General features: G+C 35.7%; 2 protein-coding genes across 3 annotated transcripts; both read right to left on the reverse strand.

Annotated features, from left to right (window-relative positions):
- Positions 1-1,334: 1,334 nt before the first annotated feature.
- Positions 1,335-15,191, reverse strand: LOC135592317 (ubiquitin carboxyl-terminal hydrolase 5-like). The gene is made up of 13 exons (XM_065081704.1): positions 14,935-15,191; positions 11,890-12,147; positions 11,402-11,546; positions 11,150-11,209; positions 10,986-11,081; positions 10,283-10,702; positions 7,444-7,584; positions 7,189-7,359; positions 3,994-4,251; positions 3,741-3,886; positions 2,822-3,382; positions 2,072-2,345; positions 1,335-1,787 (listed from the first exon to the last, which is right to left on the reverse strand). The coding sequence occupies exons 1-13, from the start codon at positions 15,057-15,059 to the stop codon at positions 1,605-1,607; spliced, it is 2,838 nt and encodes a 945-aa protein (XP_064937776.1). The 5' UTR covers positions 15,060-15,191; the 3' UTR covers positions 1,335-1,604.
- Positions 15,192-16,246: 1,055 nt separating this feature from the next.
- Positions 16,247-22,417, reverse strand: LOC135583840 (ER lumen protein-retaining receptor-like). Of its 2 annotated transcripts, XM_065081708.1 has the most exons (7): positions 22,194-22,417; positions 19,875-19,923; positions 19,658-19,757; positions 19,346-19,461; positions 16,749-16,822; positions 16,605-16,668; positions 16,247-16,511 (listed from the first exon to the last, which is right to left on the reverse strand). In XM_065081708.1, the coding sequence occupies exons 1-7, from the start codon at positions 22,282-22,284 to the stop codon at positions 16,475-16,477; spliced, it is 531 nt and encodes a 176-aa protein (XP_064937780.1). In that variant the 5' UTR covers positions 22,285-22,417; the 3' UTR covers positions 16,247-16,474. The 2 variants fall into 2 exon arrangements, with proteins under 2 accessions (XP_064937780.1, XP_064937779.1); XM_065081707.1 differs by having other exon boundaries at positions 19,658-19,923.
- Between the last annotated feature and the right edge of the window lie 602 nt (positions 22,418-23,019).

Raw genomic sequence — 23,019 nt, forward strand, 5'->3', positions numbered from 1 at the left:
CCCCCGGTGTGGACCCCGCATTGTGTTCTCAGTTGTCCCACTAATCGTGAGGGTAGCGACGAGTTGGTAAGAGACGGCGTGTGACGCACAGCGCATCCATCCGATTAATAGTGCCACGTATATATACATTGAAAGTTTAAATTAAGTGACCTGGCTCGGCCCGTGATTGGCTTACGCTAAGGCGGTGGGTCCAGTTGGCCGTTGGATTGTTGAAGAACCACACGCATGACACGACTACTTAAAAGAGCATGCACGGCGGAGCTCCTCGCTTCGATGATTCGGTTTTGCGAGATCGAAAGCGAGGTCGGAGAGCAAGAATGCGAGAAAGATGCGATTTCGAGGCGATCGAAGCGCTTCTGCTGATCAGGTACACCATCTCGCTTTGTAACTCCTCTCTCGTTTTTTGATTAGTTTGATTCTAGGGATCCGTCGCCCGCTTGTTCCTCCCTGATCTTTGCGTTGGATCCTCGAATTTCTTCCTCCTTTGTGGATCGTTCCATGTTTTCCTTTTGGTTTTTCGTTCTTTTAGTTGCTTCTCCGTCGGATTCTTGATGCTGTATATTCTAGTGTCCTGTGCTCTTCGACTATGTCATCGAAGTTCTTTCATTTTTCGGTTTCTTTGTCTGTTGGTTCTTCCTTTTTTGTTTTGGTCTGTTTCTACCTTATACATTAAGCAACCAAACAACAAAGCTTAGAGTTTCTGATTGTAGGGAAGGACCGATTAAAAGATGGAAGCAAGCATAGCTACGGAGGTCTGATACTTCTCTCTCTTAACCATAAAACCCATCTCAAGATTCTATCTCGAGAGAACCCTATCGGGAATCTCCCATGAAGCTGAGATTCTATCTCGAGCATCAAAAGAACCGTATCGAGAATCTCACATGAAGTCGGTCATCTTACAGGTCCAGAACATCTCGGACGAGTTGGATGAAATCAGAGATTAATTAACCATCCCAAATCTGCCACCAACTTCAGCAGGAACAATCTTAAACACTCGGTGAACCACCTGTACAAACTCTCCTGAGATTCACACAAGCGGTTCCTGAACTAAAGGTGAAAAACAAGCTGTGCCATTAGAACATCAGAATCAAGAGCAGTCTTTACTTTAATCTGTAGACAGTGAAAGGTTATTTCCAACCATCTTGGCTTTAAAACTTTTTGTTGATTCTAAAATACAAATCTTGTGCATGTTATGCTTATAAGAACTTGATTCAACCTGTTAATGACATTGTAGATTACAGAGATTACAGTACGGAGAACAAAAGAGGATAAACTAGTAATACTGCTAATCCTCAAGCACAGCAATAAAGCTCATATCACGCCACAGACTGATGTTAAGGTAAACTGATTTTTTTCCCATTTAACTTCTGAGTTACACCGTCGCAAAGTGGTTCATTTTTGGTGGACTACATAAAGCGCATGTACAAAAATTATAGAGCATAATCCTCCCAAAAGTCCTGAGGCTGGAGCATCATAAAGATATCAATGAAACATAAAGTCTTGAATAATCATACATCACGACTACGTCGTATATTTGCTACCTACTGTCTGCTCTTCACTGTCGAAGTATGCATGCGGTAGCACATAACCCGTAGCAGCCAAAATCATCTCCTGCTTAAACTGTGATTTTTGTTTGCATATGATTCAGCACCAATGCTTGTCGACGCATCTTCTCCCTTAGTTCTCCTATAGAAGAGCACATACGCTGCAGCAGATTTCACATCCTCCTCATTGATAGGTGAAATATGGCTATCATCAAAATTGTACCATCTATTTTCATCTAGAAGCTGCAAAAAAGAAGAAAATTATAATGAAAATAATTGTTATCCTTCATTATTTAACTCGCTAGAGAGGAACGGAAGCTACAACCAAACAGTGGCAGCAACAATTATAAACAATGTGATTTCAATAAAAATTCCATTTGCTCTTGTGATACAAGCATGTTTCAATCACAAACTACATCTAGTTGCATAACTAGATATAGCACTCAAGGACGCTCCACATGCATCAACATGCTCAATTATTCCGAAAACTGGATATAGCATACAATGTACAGTCAGTGAAAACTCACCTTTATGTGTGCAGTGTAATGCCCGCTCGCCATGCTGCCATAGTGGTTACTTAAGGCATAAAGTTCATATATCTGGCGCTGAGAGCCTTTCTTGTGTGCCACATAATTCGTCAAATCGAGGTCATGAATGGGGAAATTAACAAAACTTTCCAGCTTATGCTTTGTCGACCGGCTGAAGGAGAACCTTTTCAGATGAATAACCAAAACCTCAGGAAGCCTCCAGAGGTCCAACTTTTTGCTGGCTTGTCGTTGCTCCTTGCACCTTGGGCAGTACCTACAGGATAACCACATTTCGGAGTTACTGAGATTGGAAGCAACAAAGGTGTCAAAAAAGAGAAAAGTGCATGGGAACTACCATTGTTTTTTTCACAGAAAACGAAAACATATGCTTGCTTTGAGGTGTCAATTATGTACTAAACTATCCCAAAATAACTAGTGGCCAAGAAGTGCAGATGATTTGACATCCACAATATATGGAAGCAAAACAAAAATAAATAGAAAGTATGAAGTCTACAGATAATTGCTGAGAGTTTCAGTTTATCTTTATGGATAGCAGTAAATATCATCTATTTAAAATATAACATTAAGCAAAATGTCTCATTATTCTCCATAAAGCATCTGCATTAACCCTATGAAGCTAAATATTATCTCATTAACTTGTGAAACAATGCCTTGGATACTTTTAACTGGAACAATAGAATCTCTGAAGAAACATTTACTTTTAACCAAGCAACAAGAAATTATACTAACCACATATCTTCAGGCACTAGTGGTTCTTCTCTCAAGAAAGCATCCAAACATGCATATAGTGAGAGAGGTTCACCACGAGTCCTCTTTGGTGCAGGAACATACTTGAACACTTCTGGATGATTCTCAAAGTGATGTGTATCATACTTCTTGAGATCCTTTTTTGACCAGTTAATAAACAAAACTATTGATGACCCAGGCATCATAATAGGATTTTCTACCAATGACAAGTCAACCTGTGCATTATTTTCATCAACCAATTGAAGGTGCATTTTGTGGCTTGATTCTGATTTACAGTTCAGTTCTTGATCCTTCAACTGACTCTCATCAGAATCTAAGCATGCTTTATTGGCTGTGTCTTGATGATTGTGTGATGCTGCATTCATGCTGGAACCTGACATGCTTAAAGGCTGTAATTCCTCACTTCCTAGCATAGGGGCAAGCATTATCTGAAGTATCTCTTGTATAGCAGCACCTGTCACAATTTCATCTCGTGAGATTGATGCAAGCAAAGGTATTCCATAGAATTCCCAGGCCACTGAGCTGTTGATATTTCCAGGTCCCCTGTGAGATATAATATGTGATTGGAACACCCGAGTGAAAAAGTAAATCTGGTATAGCTAATGATATAGCAAAATCAAAAGGGTAGCATGACTAAAGACTGACAATAGCAGAAATAGCCAAAAACCAAGGGCCTACAAGGTTTGTAAAATATAAAATGAATATAAATAGCAAGGATTGAGGAGTATACTCTACAAAATGTGTCGTGAGACTGGATAAAAAAGATAAATTAGATAATTAAACAACATTTTCCACTACAAATATGAGTAAGAACCCATACCATAATTTATATTATGTAACTTCATTTATTGATATTGAGCCTTATATGCAGACAAGTGATACTGATCTGAAGAATACTTACACTTCACGACGATGTACAAACTGAAGATAAATAGTGTTCTTCACAACATTTAGGATCTTATAAGCTACAAGGCGATCATCATCTTTGATGGTTGATAGCAGCGTTAGAGGATCTTCCAGAAGTTGATTGATCATGTGGCCACGTATCTGTGAAATTGATTCAATTAAAATTTATGCATTAGACACTAGAATATTACTCCAATGGTTGAATGCCTTGACAACTGCATATCTCATAAAAGTATAGTTCCACAAACCTCGGCAAGTAGAAGTTTCTCCCCATTCTTTAAGGAGCAAGCATTGCTTAAAGCTTGGATTAAGTCCCGGCACCGACCATGCTTTGGTACATTTACAGTACAAGTTGTTGGAAGAGCACTACCATCACTAGTGAAAACCATGACAGTCATAGTCCGAGTGGAAGCAGATTGTAAAGGCAACGAGAGGTACATAAATGGATCAAAAGTCACAGAAACTTTTCCACAAACAGGACAGACCAGAGTGGATTTGTATTGCCCCTGTCAAATTTACAGTAATTAGACATAGAAAATGAAGTTTGATTGTGTGACAGCAAAGAAAAATGAAAACAAAGATTTTTCTTATCCAAACAAGTATTTCCATGCATTGTGGGAAGGTTCCCTTTTTCTGTTATCTTAATAATTATCTTGACATGGCTCACTTGTTCTTTTATATATTTTAATGCCAAACTCTACCATCAAACCACTAATGCAGTAAATTTAGGCTACTTTGGCTGCATGTATAAAGTAAAACAAGATTCCAGTATTTTCTGATAGCACCATGAGGTTTTTTTTTAGCAACATTAAAACAGTAAAATAACAAACGATCCCTTGAAAATGCTAATAGAATTCTTCTAATACTGCCTTCTAAGTCCTAAAATAATGTTAGATAAAACAGGATCTAAAGAAGTTTTCAGTGTCAGGCTGTTTGTTTATAGATCTAACTCTGTTGGATAAATTTGACAGATGTCCTAATTATGAAAGACTTTTAACATGGGGAAAATTTTGAACCTTAGCATAAAGGAATGGTGTTGACTTCGTATTATTAGTTTGAACTCTTGGAATATTTTAAATGGGGAAAGACATTCCCTAATTTACATTCACAAAAACATCACAAGTAATATACTGAATGGTCTTTTTTTCAGTCAATATTAACTTAATGCTACAGGAAAAGCATAATCATTAATGCCCTTTTAATGCTCTAGTTTTTTGTTAAAGGCTACTAATGGCCTCAGGCATACATGTAGTACTTTTTTCCCCCAACCTGTTGGTTCACTAAAAGCATAACCATTACAATGTGGTAGAGTTACTAACCCTGTTGGTAATAAGTCATCGATTCCTTGGCCACACAAGGTTGTCAAGCAATCAGGAGTTCCATAGGAAGCACAGTCCTCGATGCTTAGCATCACCTAGGTGTTTAGGTAGACCGCCTTATAAATTTAGGTGGTATGATTTTTCAATTTTTTAATTACAAACACAATCAATACTAAGTATTACCATAATTTCTCAAGTAAAGTTGAAGCTGATCAGTCATTTAAAACTAAATAATCCTTATATTAGTCCAAATTAAAGGTTCAAATACCAAGAATTTTCAAAATAGCATTGTTGTTGTTGTATCCAAAAGAAGCTATCACTAGAAGTCTACAAAAGGCTATCAGAAAGGGACTTTAGAGTTATTGTCTCTGAAGTCAAGAATATATTTAGCCAAACATGTCAAGCTGAAGAATTTAAATCAGTTTAAATTAGGTGGCCAAATTCATTGAAGCAACCTAGGTGCCCCTATTTGACAAAATTGATGTCAACAATTTCTATTATATAATATAAACTACCAGGCATCAATGGAGAAAACCAATCTTCTTACCAGCAAACACAGCCAAACAGCATAAGATGGTCTCCATCCGAAACCTGGGGCTTACTACAAGAAGACATGGGAAGCAAGACAGCAACACAAAGTAACAGCTTTGAGTGTCGATGCATGCATTCCTCAGTCAAAGGAAGAAGGGACAATAGAATTATAAGAAAGGGCCTCCTTGAGTAAGGTTGTTCGATGGAGAACTCTGAGCCATCAATAGTGGAAGGTATCATTCAGGTGGCAAGGATGTCAGGCAGCTAAAAGGTGATGATTCCACTCGTGACCCCGATCATACATGACCGAGAGCAAGGTTCACCATACAATGGCATACCACCCGATATGGGCGGTATGTACCGGTCCAATAGGGAATCGGTATGAGCGGTGCATACCAATTTGTGGGTATACCCCACTATATCATGTGTCAGTATGTTGATACATAATATACCGATGCTCCATCGGTATACCAGTACGGACGAATAAGACGAATCATGATCAAGAGATCCTAGGGCAGGATGCCGACCCCTCACACAAGTCATCCATGTCTTGTTCCAGCATAATAGTTGGTGAGGATGCTTGCAGAGGTTATCATGTAATATCTTGTGGATAGGCTTGGAAACTGACACATGCCCAGCATATAGGCTATAGGCTGACAGCCCAATGTAGAGGGTGTTGTAGGCTTGCATAAGGACTATGGGTTGAGGGCCTACGGGAAGAACCAAGCATTCTTTTGCCAAGCACCAAATGGTTTTCTCGAGTTTGTCCTGCAGGTACAAGCTAGGTCGAGTCTAACTTTGTGGTCCGAACTCCGAAGGGCCATCCACTTGTGCTAAACTTTAAGATACCTAACATTGAAGCGGCTGGGCAATGAGATGGGTCTTGTGGGCTACCCTCAACACCTCCAAATCCCCAAAAAAGAACACTTAACATACCAATTGGTCAATTATATTATGAAACCCATTATGTTATATTCCTTTTATACAACAACAACAAAGCTATAATTTTGTTATGTACCTTTTCTAATTTCAGAAATGTTTTTTGTGGAAAATCAGATCTAACATACAAAAAAGTCAACAATGCCAAACTTTTTTTTTTTGAAAGAAAATTAAAGATCATGAATTCAGAAGATTAGCCAAGCTACAAAAATCAGTGGTGGCATCTAACCAGTAAGAATGCCCTCTGATCCTTGCCTTGTTAGCAAGCTTGTGGGCAACAAAACTTGAAACCCTAGGAATGTGAGACCATTTCAGCACCTTGGTCTCCTTCCCAAGAACAAAAACATTATTACATAAATTCCCATACTGACATGGTATACCCTGTTGTTTGTTTGAAATCTGGATAATGCATTGAGCACCACAACAATGCCAAACTTGTTAAAGGTTGAGTGCACAAAAGTAGTTCAAAGATCAAGTATAAGAAACTAAAATGAAAGAAATGCAATTCATAGAGCTACATAGTCACATCTGATTGTCATCATTATGCTAAAGATATCTAAGAATACTGAAAAGAAGAAGCAAGTGTTAGGCAGTGCATCAAATTTATATTATCATAATGTATCAAATTTTCATTTGAGTTCTTGCAAAATCTACCTGGCATACGTCAACAATGATAGAATCATTTCGAGCAATGTGGTTTGCCCAATACTCATCAGCGACCTCTTCATCTGGTCGTCCATCTGTATCCTTGGATTTAATATAAGGTTTATGCTTCACACGATTCAGGTCCTCATGAAGTCCATCCAACAAAAATGCCAAAAGTTCCTAAATGAAAATGAGTATAGAGTTTGCATCATAGGAATCTACATTTACCAAGTTGAGTCGAAATAGTTTAAACAACGGTAACACCTGAGAGTCATGTTGATTATTTCCACTGAATTGGGGTGCAAAACGAGCAAGTTTTGTTTTAAATGGTCGAGGGGAAACAGGAGTTCGGCCAGGGGCCCAAAGTTTTCTTAGTAACTCCCCAAAAGCTAAAGCAAGCTCACCCTGCATGACTACCACTGTAATTTAGTACATCCAACATTATAAATCAATGTCCAGAACACATTATTCGCAAAACTCAGAATATCAATTGCATACAGATTCAACTTTTTTGGATTTCTACATCATGAAATGAACATTTTTCCAGTTGCAAATGAAAAATAAAGCTGATGTTCATAAGATTTAGGTGCATGTCAAGACACTTTGCCCGAGGATGGATGCATGGTACATATCATAATTACATAGGTTGTGCAAACTTAGATGATAAGAACATGCATAGAAGTTAGCACAAAATTTGACAAGCCAGTATACAGTAAACTACCTAGCATAAATCATGCAACCTTGCACAAAATCCAAAAGGGCATTAAGGGGAGACCGCATTTAGTAACTGTTTGAAGACACTGCTTAATGCAGATCAGAAAATTTGTACTTCAAAATATATTATACTTTTGGAAATTTGCTGTTCATAAACTTCAGATACTTGTAGCCATCTCATGATCAGCTTAATGTAGATGTTGCATAAGAATACTCCTAAGCTTTTAAGCAAGTCTATTACCATAAAGCAAGTAGTGGGCAACTACTACAACATACCAAGCCCTTAAAGTTACAGGCAAGTATATAAATAAAATTAGTTTTAGGAACATATCAATATGAATGTGATATTTTTGATGAAGGAATGCAGATATGACCTATAGAAAGAAAAAAATACAAGCATTGCCATATGAGTTGTGTCGGAAATTTATTGTAGTGTTTTATTAAATAAAATCAATCCATAAGAAATAACTATGCAAAGACCAATAATGTCAGTGATTATATGGCATTAACTCCACCAAATATTCTTAAAAGGTCAAGAGAATATTAGACCATTTTGAACTATTGGAAACTTTTCTGTGACATACACTTATATGGGTATCAACAATGAGCCAACAGGTTTAACAGTGGACTTGAGTTTTCAATATATCTAACAGTAGCATCTTTAAGAAATTAAGGAACTTGGACAAGGGAGAATAGCCATAAATTAAATATGCATGGACAGCAACTTTGAAGTATTTAGTGCATATCCATGCTGAATGCAGGCTAGAAGTGTAGGGTACATTTTCCTACTTTATTATGCCAATCACATAATAAGATGCAATTCAAATACATCGAAGAAGTGGCAAAAGTACATAGCTTCATTTTCTGTCCATGTCACTGAACATGCTAGATAAGGTAAACAAAATGTAAAATAACCATGCAGAACCCAAAGGCAATCGTAAGCAAAGTTATGAGGCTGAAGTCTCTTAGAACCTAAACACAAGGCCAAGACACATGCTTTAGTGAAGCAAAGCAAACTTAACAAGATAGCAATGAAAGATGATATTAAGATGAAATAAATCAAGTAATCAGATATTCTAAGAAAACAGAGTTTTGGCTCAATAACCCAACTATTGTACTGCTCACAAATGCAATAACGAAAGCATAGAACAGGAGGAAGAGAAACCCAACAAAAAGGAGAAAGCAACAATAGCAAAGGGGATTGGAAATAATGGAAGGAGTAAACGAGAAATGACAAACTGATGATGTGAAATCCGTTCATCCAAACTCTTCACCTTCTCAACGAAAAGAAAAACTAGATAACGACCTGGCTAGATGGGATAATTGATCAATTAATTTAATAGGCTTAGAAACCACATGGCTGAAAATGAACACTCATCAAGGCCTTATATTCCAACTCAAATCTTCTTCCATTTATGATATGGGATCAAAATTGAGGTGTTACAATTTTCTTTACTTTATGTTTAATGTCCTCATCAGGAGGACCAAACCCTAACATGGCACCTGTGAAGTCTAACCAATGGTAGCTACATGTCGTGATGTGCATTTAACCTTGTCCATGGATAGTACTTTCTTAGGCACCTCATCAGGCTTAGTACTATATCATTTCTAATACTATTTATCACAATCTGACTTGATGGAATAGTTGACCCATTAGCTTGACAAATATAGAATCATGTTCCCCAAAATGCTTAAAACCGAATTAATGATAGCATATCCATCTAACCCTTATGGACCAACTCGAGTCTTCTCCCACTTCCGAGATGGAACGAAGCTCAATGCGTTATAAACTTCTTTACGATTGGTCCTGTCATTCTCAACTAACAAATTTTTTTATCCCTTTCACAATAATGTTTAATTCCTTTTGTCACATAAATATTGTCGTAGTGATGAAGACAAAATTGCTAATATCATTAACATATAGAGGTGTGCCCTTTAGACATATGGGGCTGGACGCTGATGATGCATGCATGTAAATTATGCCTCGGTGCTTGTGAACCTCGACAAAGGCAAGCCACAAAATCCTGAATTATGCAAACTTTGACAGACTAAATCATAATCATAAGTCCTTCCTTTGTTCTGATCAAATTCTCATCAGAGGAAATTTTCAAACAAGTGATTCATACTATCATTAAACTTAAGGTATTTTAGTGAACACAAGTTAAATTCTTATAAGAATCAGTAACAAACATGGAAACTGCTGCTATACAAATTACAAAGTGCATGAGAAAATTAAGCACAAGCCGGAATAACAAAACAATATACTAGTGAAAAACAATATTAATATTTATCATCAGTGATTGTTTTATTCAAACAGAAGCTTAAAGTTCTTGAAGCTATATTCTGACATTATAAACACCATATAATAAATGTTGAGACAGATACTTACAACCATGCCTAAAGGGTTTTGCCAATTTATTTCTTGCCTGTAATCTTCACGGAAGTATCTCGCAAATTCTGGTGTATGGACAAGGCATTGTATTGCACTGTTCATAAAGCAAGTATTTCCAAGATTCAACAGCCCTGTAAGACCCAAAGGAGCTGTTCTGGTATTAATGTTGTTTGTTCCATGCAAATTATCCAAGTCATTACTTGGGGAAGCCAAATATTGGCTTTGTGAGAACTCCGAACTGCAGCTTCTGGAAGCATAATTGTTTGTGGACAAGCCATCAGCAGCTGATAAACTTGATTGAGAAGGCTCCACAATGACAGAAGTTGAATATTTCTCAGTGTATCCATTTTCCTGTAGAGGAATCGTGCATCCACCATCAGCAGTACCATTTCCATCAGTGAAAACCTCCACCAAAATCTGTGCAGAAACAATATTCTACTATAATTAGCATCATAATGCAAATGAATTTTTATATAGATGGTGCTTAAATAGTAAGCAAAACCTTAAGCAGGTTAATCTTCATGTTAAACAAGCCAACTAAAAATTTAGATCATCACAATTTAGAATTACAGAATACCATAAGAATGACATCGACCAAGCACATAAATCATTCTTAATTTCCTAAATAAGAATACAAGTTCGAAGGCAAATTAGAAGTTTTCCAAGACTAGAGGACTAGAAAAAGTGGTCAAAGACCTACATCCTGGTCCATCTGTATATTTGCATCATCAAGAGTTTTATCCATGTTGTCCATCAAAGCATGTTTCTGTTCACCATAATAGTCCCAGATACAAACCTGAAATATGGGGAAAATTAATATCAAGCAGTTACATGAACAGAATGTGTAAGTCAATAACCTCTTACTTGGTCTACAATTAAATCAAAAACCTCACAAGCCTTTTTATGAAGTTCACCAACAGTTTCCTGCAAAAGTTAAACAAATTATTATATGTGTATGACACAATAAAAGCATTTGTAATGACACATTTAAACAAATAAAAGTATCTTATCTAAGGGATTACAAGTTAAATTAAGTTTTTATTGTTCATGACGCATGTACAACCTAAAGTAATAGAATGGCTGATTAAGTAATAGAATATAACTCATAGAACAAACCTTCTTGCTTATCCTAATTATTGCTCTCTCTCCTTTTGGCATTAAAGTTAACCGAAGACGTAGGGGATAGACTTCTATGGCCAAATCAGTCAGAGATAAACCTGTATTTATGGCTTTCCGTGGCAATGTTGGACCACCTCCATACCTGGAAACGCAGCAAATTAAATTAACAGAACATATGGTTCTCCAAGAGGACTTTCTGATTTAATAATTTCCCATGTCCATGTTTTCAGAGATATTTCATAGACTAACTAGGATGCAAAGTGCAACATCAAATTTATGAAACAATAATCCCAATTTAGCCTTTGCAACCATGAAAAAAATCTAAAATATATTATTCAATCTATTGAAAGTAAAAGGAACATATCAACTATCACTTATTAGTTATTAGTTGCACACGCATAGGAGAAATTTGTTGAAGGAAATCTACACTTGATGAGATAAGCAATCAATCAAAATTTAAAATTAGATACTGGAATAAGAGTTACCAGCCATGCAACTTTTCCCAAATTTGTTGAGGAAGCAATATATAATCACGTCCTTCTACTAGAGTGTCATGAAGTTCAATTTCAACATTTGATCCTTTAGATGTTGCATCATATATTAAATCAGAATTGTCAATAGCTGAAGGTCTCTTAGCACTTGAAGAAGCTGAGTCATGATGATGAGCACCATATGAAGATGAGCCATTAACTGAGCTACTAGTCATATCTTGGTTAACATAATCAAGCCATTGCTGCCACCACCTATATAAACAAAGTATCCTTGGGTTAGAAACATACAAAATCATGTGCATGATATCCTATGGTATGTTATAATTAGGAAGAAAAATCCTTTGGATATTTGATTCTGCCACCAAGTTTATGGGTAAAGTAAGCATCTGCAATTGTGGACCATTAGGTTCACAAATTTCCAGCCATCTTGGTGATGCTTGGACTGAAAGAAAACAAAAGTTCTAATGTTCTATATCTCATGCAAACAGAGAAAAGTGATTTTTTTTTTATTCACAATTTTATTTCTTATTAGGTTTTCTAGTCATAATATATTGTAAACAAAAAGGCAACTACTTGATGAATTTTTTATGTCACTTTGTAGTTCCTTTGTGAACAAAAAGGCATGCTCCCAATAGATGGAATGGAATTATATTAAGAGAAACTTACAAGCTAATACATCACTATATATTAAAAACCATATCATACATACCATGATGTCGGAACTCCCAAGAAAAAATATCAATACATGACATATTGAGAAACATAATGCTAAATTAGTGAACACTTTATTGACAAGAAAAACACTTCTATACAAATATGACAGAGATAATGCCGAGTGTCATTGAATTCACTGGACATGAGAAAGACCAAGAAAACACTAAAAACACAAACTAACAACCCATCCTAACCTACAACTTTCCAGCAAAACCTCCTTTACTAGTAGCCATATGATAACAGTCAAGAGCATTAATCAAAATTGAACTAGGGTACTGTTATTGCTAAGACTAAAATTAACAAACTATGCATCAGATTAGAAGTTTGGAATTTGAAATGATGAAATGATATGATTGGTTAATGAATAATAAAAAATCTGCATCAGTGATGTCTGGAAGGAGATCAGAACTCAAAATCCAGCAATGTAGGGGTATACTAGCACAAATTGTGAGACATGATTTCATGATTCTTTAGACATGCTCTTTTGTTATAGTTGTCTCATAGGCAGAAATTAAAAACACAGAACAATCCTCTGAAACAGAGGTTACTTCTTTCTGTCATAATCCCAAAGAAAATGAACCTCGTTTGTTTTCCATGTACAGATTTTCACAAAAAGCATGGGGAAATGAATTCAGGGGCAAAAAAATCGATTTAGATCAGGTGGGTGATATTGGTTCAAGAAAAATGTAAAAGGTAAACCATTTATATAGTGTCAGGCTGTCAGCTGTGTCTAATGAGATTGAGGTTGAAAAGAATGCTCAACTGTTTTCCAGGAAAAGATGCTAGCCAGATATTAGTGTCTCAACATATTCCAATGCATATTCAATGAGATTGACTGCTATCCAAATGCATATTCCTCATACTAAACTTTAAGTTATGATATGAAACTGTCTCAACATCTTAAGCATGAGTTTTGGACCTAGGGTTCTTTTGTCTCAAGAAATGAAAACTTTCTCCAATCCTTCTTTCTGAATTAGTTTCATATGTGCATCAATTAAGACTAAGCCCAAACACAAAATAGAGAAAGAAATAATATTATCCTTCCTTTCTTTACAATCTAAACACTTAACATGCATGTTCTTTTTTCTTAAAGCACTTAACATGTATGTTTCCAGAAATTATTCTCCACCATTCTCACACACCTGAACAGACGCTTGTCAAAACTTTTGATCCGGTGGAGGATGTAGGGGAGAGGTTTTTAAGAAGGGTAACCCCATTTTCTAAATTACTACACAAATAGTTCTTCTTTTGCTTCACCAATACTTCAAAGTTGACCATGATGTGAGGTTCCACAGACCGATGCTTCCCGTTGAAAAGTATTTCTATTACGTAGCATAAGCAGGTTTCACTCATAGTGCTTGTGGATTCTGCCATTTACCCGCTGCTACATCTTTTACTTTGGTAATTCTCTTCCATTTTCTACCAATGAGTATATCTTGTCAAGGAATGACCAACAATCATTTGTTGCAAGTGCATAAGGCTCTGTTTAAGACATTACATTTTTCCTCTTTTATTGGCATAGAAACCATCACCGGAAGCAATAGAGTCAACATTTAGTGCTAAACATTATATATGTGGTAGAAATTATTCTCAAACACCTACCGGAAGCCATAGTAGTCAAACGTCGTGATAGCTAATCATCTATAGACCATGAGATCAGAACAACTACTTCAGAATACTTATGTTTATTTTTTTTTAAGACCTGCAACCTTCATTGACAAGTTGGACATCGACAAGAATTGTATGCCTTGATCATCTCCAACTTGCTCTATGATCTCCATATTTTGCCACTATTAAAATCCCCATTATTAGCGCGTCAAATATTTCAACAATATACAAATCACTAAATATTATTTTAATTATCCAGGCGTGTACACGAGATGTTGAACGCAGTTAAGAAGAAAAAGAAGGATAACAAAAAAGAAACCAATGATAACAACAGAAGAATCAAAAGTGTAGAAAGAAATCGCAATGCACTGTAAGACCAAAGGGAAATGGATTCATAAAACCCTCATAGGTGAAAACACAAAAGTAAGGTAGATTAACTTTATCTAACAAAATGCAGAGAAATGCTCACTAATCCGTTAAAGTCCTCCAGCCTCAATACAGAATAAAAATATTCAAATTCGAACAACTCAAGAATGTCCGTTCCTTTATCCGAAAACCTAAAAAGAAAAAAAAAATCTTTAACCGCTTAGGTGAAAGAGGAAATAAAAAACATTTCCGGTCATTATACCGCGGGTTCAAACCATGATGCACTGAAATCATCTCCAAATCTATAAAATTTTGGGAAAATAATACAAAAAAAAAAAACGGATCTTGGACCTTTGGCTGATGAGGAAGAAGGTGTCGCCCTCCTTGGCGAGGGATTCGGCGGCGATGGTGATGTCTCTGATGAGGATTCTCTCTTCCTCAGGACTGAGCTCCATCGCGGAACCCGAGGCTTCCATCTACTCCTCCTCCGGCGGCGGCCCCCGGCGAGAGCGAGCTCTACGGCCTCTGGTCACTCGGGGCTAAAACGGGGAAGCAGGGAAAAGAAAAGGGGCAGACGCGACCAAAACAACAGAGGGCACATAAAGGCTTGGTTTGGGATCTTGTTCAAGCTCCGGTGAGTTAGATGGCGAGCGAAGTATTCTTACAATTTTAACCTTGGGGTTTGTGTTTGACTTGGGATCACGCAATTTAACGTTTAGGCAGATCGTAACATTCCATCATGCTGACAATCATAATTCATATTAATAATACGAAAATCTAAATATATATATATATATATATATTATAAATAAAATTTAAGTATTCTGAACTTAAACTTCTTACCAATCTCAATAATAATAATAATAATAATAATAATAATAATAATATTCATATAATTAATTTTAAATAATAAAAATGCATGGTTTTATTGCTGTTGTTGTTGCAATATCCCTATCACACGAAGATGGAAATGTGACATCAATCGCTTCATTCAAGCTACGGAGCAAAACGAATTGTGAGGCCAAATAAAAACCTTTTCAGTGACTAGAAAGGGTTTGTTTTGGATATTTGTGTTCATCCGACATATTAAATAGAATTTAGATATTATTTAATCGAATTAAAAATATATATGTACATAAGTAGAATCCTGATTTATTGGATTATCCAAATATATTCATCATTAGAAACAAATTCGAGTACATCTTAGTCGGATTTACACCATATTTCTGTAGAAATATAGGCATCTACATCAAATCTGGATATGAATTCAAGGATCTATGTAATTGTTGGAGTTTAAATTCAGAACAAATTTGCACGCACGGTATCAACTGTGATTGGGAGAACTGTTAGGTTGCAGAGTTGTGGTGCCTCAACAACTCTTCAATTCAAAGATCTGATAAGAATTACTTGGTATCTATACTGAACAAAAAAGATTTGAACTAAGCTTTTTAACAGATAAAGACTTTGAGAGAGGATCAAGATGTCAAACTTGTCTTTCTCAAATAAGACTTTGACAGTCTTTAAAAATCAGAACCGGAAATAAATAATAGACCATCAAATATTCCCAATATTATGATTTTTAATACAATAAATTGCAAAGAAAGTTCAGGTTATCTTCGCAAACAGATAAGGAACCTCAGATCTGACTTCTAGCACAGTTGAATTGGAATATAAAAAGAACACATACCTTGAATTGAACATAGTTCTACATTCCCCATATATGGGATCGGATATTCTTACATATTCATAAATGCTTGACATGCTTAAAACCGGTTTTAAGTCGCTTAAAGCACCCAAACAAGCAGATGGGCTTCATAATAGTGAGCGTACGGATGAGAATTCTTCACACGTGATGGCTGTATCCTACGAGAGCTGACCTTGAAAGACAGATTTATGCTGGTAGATGGAGCTTGACATTGTTCTTCCAACTGTGAATGATATCAAACTCATCATGTTACGGAAAAAGAATCTATCGTTTTGTAGAATTGTAGCAGAGTTTTTAAGACATTACAAACGCTTACCTATTGAAGTAGTAGTAGAAGAAATCAGCATAAAGCAGTGTCTGCACCAGTCCAGATATCCATGCTGTGGAACGAAAACAAGGCAAAATGAGACTAAAAGTTATAAGATAAAGTTGAATTCTTAGGAAAGATGGGAATTCTTACTTATCCAATGAACATAGTGAGGCTCAGTGAAGTAGCGGTAAATCCAGTTAAAAATGTAAAATGCTCTATATGCCCTGCACCATAAGAGATTGTGCTCAGCAACTTTGAAAGTTCAATTAAATATCCCAAGTTCAACTTACAAAATGAGGAAACACTTAATTTAAGAAAATCTTCAGTATGTGGAACATAATATGGTAATAGCATATAAAAGCCAATCAACAATATATAAGAACAACTATCATCATATGACGATACAATGCATGTTTGAAGTATTCACTATGAAAAGTTCAAAAAAGAGCAGCCTAATGGGCAATATATGCAACTTTAATCATGATGTTTTTATAACTCAATCCTTCATCATCATATCATAATAGAGTGATCTTACCATGGCTCCAAAGCTTGTCCTCTATTCACTACAAAAATTATAATCAACAATGTTATTGCTTCAATAGAAGATTTGGTCCCTGATACTTTATGTGCAGAAATAGTGGGGTCAGCATTATGACTTGACCTTTCTGACATAATTAACAATTTCTGAATGATTTATCCATACTAGGAAATACTTGTCTTCAGAAATATGTTTCAGTTTGCAAAGAAGTTGAGAAAAATCAGCAGGAAAATGTTTTGGATGTTCAATTGTAAGAACATTTTATAATCCATTTACTGAAGCGCAAATGAAAACCATGAAATGAATGAGAAGAAACTTGAACTAATTTGTATCGCAAGTCATGGAGAGTATGCCAAGAGAGCATGATAAGGAGAGACCATTCAAAAATTGAAGATATTGATAACCATACTGAAACTCATGGTAGGAAGTCTAAGAAAAGAGAAAAAATGCATTATCTACAAAGTTGAAGTTGAGAGCAATGCAATAATATCTGATGACAACTTACACAAAAATGCACCTGTGACAAGAAAAAATAAACTCTCTTTAAAACAAAAGGCACTAGAAAATTGTAATGAGACCATGTGATTGTAGTACATTGTTACATGAATTTCATTATTTTGCAGTCACTTAGAAACACATAAAAGCTGCATATCAACTGGGTTCTGCCACATGAACAAAACCTATAAACTCGGTCTTATTTAAATGAACCCAGTAAAAAAGCCCATACTTGTCATTTGTCAGAACTGTCTGAATGATACTACAATGTGCCAAGCCTGTATGTGGACACCATGTCAGTGAGATTTCTCATGTTCTCCAAGTCAACTTGGACATGAGATATAGATTGACAGCATAGATACATCAAAGTTGGCCCAGATTCTGATGTATTATGAATATATTTTTTCTGATTTGGAGTCAGGATCTCCGGGTCTGCTGGCTACCATTTATATGTTATAGTGACTCAGATGAATTGGCATGTCTCATGCTGATGAGGAACTGGCCATTACCACATTGAATTAAGGTATCTGCCTGTGACAAGTCTAGCCTGATTTGTTGGAAACCGATCCCATTGTTCTCTTTTTTCCTTAATAGGGAAGGAGGCATTTTCCTGTGGATAGACCCAATAGAGACCGACTGAGAAGTTCAAGTCTGCTCTTCACATGAAACCACAATTCCTGAACCTCTTTCATGTTTGCATGTCAATCACAATGAATGTATGACATTGGAGATTTGGGGCTACCTAATCATGAGATATAGATTCATGTACAGATGTACCTTTACAATTTGGATTCAAAAATTAAATTCAAAGAAATAGGTAGTCGTGTAATAAGCAGAATGCTTATCAGGATTATAACCCTGCCTCTAAATGAGGCTAGTTCCTCTTTTCTTCTCCCTCAAGAGTCCCCTCTAACTTTTCTTTCTCAAGCACTTTACACTGCTGCTGTTTGCTCTAGTCACTTCCACCATTTTTCCCATCCCACACTACCTACAGGTCTCTCCCACCTTATCCACGCATAATTTTTAATTAACATTTTATGAAAATAATATTTTCAGTTAATTTCTTTTAGAATATTGATAATAATGATATATGTTCTAAGGAAGTATTTAGGCTTACAGATAAAGTAAATATCTTTTCTTCCCAAATATGTATTCAATCATCTTCATGTTATCCTGGGATATCAAAGACGTACATCAGGATTAAACCAATTATATAGTTATGCGAGCTTGCAAAGTCAAGAATGTCAAGGAAATGGCTAGACTATTAGAGATTGACCAATCATACTAGCAGGCTACTGAAAAGTAATTTATTACATCAAGAGAAATCTCATACTTCTCATAAATTTATGTTAGCATAAGCAGAAATCAACAACTTTTAACCAACAACCAAAGTTTCAAAATTTTATCTAATCACAATCTCCACAATTAATAAGAAATTTCAAATGAGTGTAAGTGGCCTACAAAATTGTTCTTTTATTTGAAAAATAGTTCACATAACCAAGTTAGGCTTTTATGATGAAATCACTTCATATCCATTGAATCGTGGCAAAGCAGCATCATGAAGCAATTAGTTAGATACTTATCTTCTAGGTACATAAATTCCATATCCATGGACATTATTTCTAAAATGGAAAACAGAGCAATAAGGTCGGCTGTAAATACAAGGAAACTATCAACTCAAGTCAAAAACTAAAGATCTGGGATGGATGCTTACCCTAGGAGAAAGACATATTGACCAGTCAAGTTGTCTATATTTTTTGTCCTTTGCAGCAATACCAGTTGAGGAAGTATTGCAACAGCTTCCAAATATAAGGAGAATGCCCACATAACCTGTCATGTAAAAATAAATTTGCAGGACAAATAGAGCAGAAGCATCAAGTTACAGAAGAGACAAATTTCATGAATAATTCCAAACAGAATCTGTTCAAGCCATAATGACATTCTAATTACAACATAAATCTGCAAGTCTTGTTGATTGCAATTTAAAAAATAAAATAAAATAATCCTATCAAACAGATGAACTTACCTCCTTAATTGTGAACTTTTCATTCATAACTAGGGCCAAAAGTAGACATGGTAATACAAGGAAAAAATGCCGAAAAGTGTCTTGTTCCTTGTCATAAGATCTACGGACAAGTTTGTGTCGTCTCATGTACCAGACAATTGAGAAAGAGCTCCCCAAGAAAATAAGCTTCATAATTGTATTATAAACTGAGATAAAATCAGTAAAAATATCCAAGTACCGAGTGGCAAAAACAAGAGCATAAAGCTCTTGGGTCTTCAGAGAAATACCTGTGAGAGGAATGACATGAACTATGTTAATTATAAGCATACAATATAGCCAATTTAACATAATGCAAAGAGATGCAAAGAATTTGAAATACCAGAAAAGACAAAATTAAGATCCAAACAAGAATTAGATACATAATGGATGTCAGGTTTGAGATTTATTTCATGAGTACAAATAAAACTTTTATAATATAGTAATACTAGACACTCGGTTGTAAATAACTTGCATGAAAGAAAATCATGATGTTTTGTATTCTATTAAGTAAACAACCAGAATATATTATTGATAATTGAACTATTGAAGTTGGAGAAAAAATGGGTCAAACTTGAATTAGATTAAATGAAAAGGAAAGATGGATATCTTTATTAGCTGAAAGATACTAGATTATCAAACCAACACCCAAAGATGCATTTATGGCTATGACCTTTTAAGAGAAGTACAAAATTGCAAATGCTTAAACATGTAGTTCTGAAAAAAGCTATAATCTGCTAGATGACACATATAGCGAAATATATGACAAGGAAACAAAGTGAGGAATAAAAGAAATGATACTTAGCCTTCAGAGAAACTTATTGTACACCTCTCGTTGGGCTCTAATGACAGAAAGTAGGTCAGCTATGAAACAACACAAATCATAACGATATATATGCATCAAGAGATACCATAAACTAGGAACACAGGGAGGTAAAGCACATTAGAAATACAACAAGCAAAAGTTTATAACATATCATCCCCACTGCATATAATTTAACAATGTCAGTGGGAAACGGTTAATATGTTTTGTAAGACAATCACAGGATGATCTTAAAACATGATAAACTCTGTATAGTATATGTATGTCATCCACGATGATACAGCTAGTCAATTAAAATATAGTCACAGGCTATACTGACCATCAAAATATTTAGAGAGAAAAAGAAATAAAAAAAGTTATATACAGCACTAGAGCCACCAGTGGAGGGGAAAGAGCATTATGCTTGCTCCCACCTTCCCTTTCTTTTCCATCTTTTAATAGAATATGGCCCTCCTAGCAAGCTACCATCCAATTTACGGATGAAAAAAGGTCTTCAACGGTGAGTGAGAGAGAAAATATCCAAAAGATATATTTTTTTATTGTCCAAGGAAAACTAAACAAGTCTCATAATCATGTCTCAAGAGCTTCCAATGGCTTATAAATGTAACCATCAAAAAGACCATGTGAGAAAGATTTTTTTCTTATCATCTGATCACTATCCAGAACCCATAAAAAGAGACCTCTACAACTCTTCAAATATGATCCCAAATAACTAAACAACTAACCTGACCTAATATTATATCACATTAGGACTTGAATATCAAAGAGACTGAAAAATGGACTCTAGAGATTCCCTAAAACCTCAATTATAAATAATGACGAAAATACATAAGATAATCATTTAACAATAGAATATATCTACCTAACACAACAATGACACCAACAGAGCATGACTAATCCCCTCTTTTCCCAACTTGATTGGATGACTCTGAAGTGGCTTTATAGTATATTAGCTTATTTTAGTTGGAGATAGATAGGCAACAGGCATCGATCGTAGCACCTTTTTCTAGTAGCTACAGAATTTTTAGATCCTTCTTAATTTTTATCCATATTTTGTTAGCTCAAAGCACTGTTTGCAAGTACGAAAAGAACACGTCAACATGGTCGGAGATCATTGCAAATGAGTGTTTCCCTTATCACATCGTAGGACTAATGATAATGCTTATTGGTGATTGACAAGAAATCTCCCCTCATTACCTATACCAAGCTTCTTGAGCCCTAGGGACTATACTCAGCCAACTCATGGTAATATATCGGCTTACACTAGTATGTTTGAAATTTTGATAGGAAGCAAGAACGAGAAGAAACGCCATATCAAGAACACTATAAAGTAAATAGCTAGCACCAAGTTTCGGTCTTCGCAATCTTCTCACTTTCCAATCGAGAAGATCAGCCAAAAGATTAACCCTAAAGGTGGACAATGCATTATCTTCACATCTGGACATGCAGATTGACGCATGCGTTGTGGTCAATTTTACTATAAGCATCCAATAACCCTTCGGCTTCATGTTGAAACCCAATTACAGATCCCTAACCTAACACCAAAGTCATCCCTGATCTGCTCTCCACTCTGGCAAGAACTCGCAAAATGATTCCAGGGAATTTCCTTTCAGCAGAAAATCCTAAAGCTAACAATTCAAACCAGACTCCAAGAGAAACCAGAGAAGAAGAATAAGAAGAAGAAGAGTAGGGACTTGCCGGCACATGATTTGATGGTGTGGATCTTGAGGAGGAGGACGAGGACGCTCATGAGATGCGTCATGTCGCCCGCTAACCTGAAGATGTTCATTTCCGGCGACCGGTTGGCGGGATCCGAGCCGTACGTTCTCCGCTCTACGGGATCTACTCGGAGATGGGCGCTCCGGTCCCTCGCTGCCGCTCCCCTCTCCTCCCTTTTGCTTTCGTAACTGAGCCCCGATGGGAAGAGAGTGAAACGTAAAAATAATAAATAATAAATAATAATAATAATAAACAATTATAGGACAATTTTCGATGAAAGACCTCAAGATTTGTGTTTTTCAGATACCTCCCAATCTTTTCTTAAATGACAAATTATATAACCGACCATCTAAACTTTTATTACTATAGAAATCCAAGTATAGTTAGGGGATTGTTTGTAAAGTCATATGAGATTAAAAATAGTTATCAATCTAATAAAGTCGTTACCCTTTTTTAACATAATTTAATAATTTTTTATTTATCTTTGTTGATGGAAGACTCAAGAGGAATTATACAACTCTAAGTAGTTTTACTTTTTCAAGATGAATCCAAAATGTATGAAGAAATTATTGACGTCTTAATCAATTTAATGTATCCCCTTCGAGCTCCCGATATGTCCTACATGAAAATCAAGGTCAAAATTTTTTTTATAATATAATCTATCTAATACCAAGTTGATAGCCTGAAATATATGAGTATGAACACGAATTGTCAAAAAAGATAATCCCTTCTTTATTGTGTTGAGGATGAACTTTTATACATATCACAAAATGATAGAATATTTTATGAAATATTTTACGATAAG

The sequence above is a fragment of the Musa acuminata genome, chromosome BXJ1-9 (genome assembly GCF_036884655.1).
Source record: "Musa acuminata AAA Group cultivar baxijiao chromosome BXJ1-9, Cavendish_Baxijiao_AAA, whole genome shotgun sequence".
Lineage (NCBI taxonomy): Eukaryota > Viridiplantae > Streptophyta > Magnoliopsida > Zingiberales > Musaceae > Musa > Musa acuminata.

Coding starts and splice junctions, on each gene's coding strand:
- LOC135592317 (XM_065081704.1), bottom strand. CDS start 15,059: ATGGAAGCCTCGGGTTCCGCGATGGAGCTCAGTCCTGAGGAAGAGAGA. Junction 3,383..3,740: donor TTTGTACATCGTCGTGAAGT/GTAAGTATTCTT, acceptor TATATCTCACAG/GGGACCTGGAAATATCAACA. Junction 1,788..2,071: donor ATTACACTGCACACATAAAG/GTGAGTTTTCAC, acceptor TCTTTTTTGCAG/CTTCTAGATGAAAATAGATG.
- LOC135583840 (XM_065081707.1), bottom strand. CDS start 22,284: ATGAACATCTTCAGGTTAGCGGGCGACATGACGCATCTCATGAGCGTC. Junction 16,669..16,748: donor TCACTATGTTCATTGGATAA/GTAAGAATTCCC, acceptor TTCGTTCCACAG/CATGGATATCTGGACTGGTG. Junction 16,512..16,604: donor TTCTACTACTACTTCAATAG/GTAAGCGTTTGT, acceptor TATCATTCACAG/TTGGAAGAACAATGTCAAGC.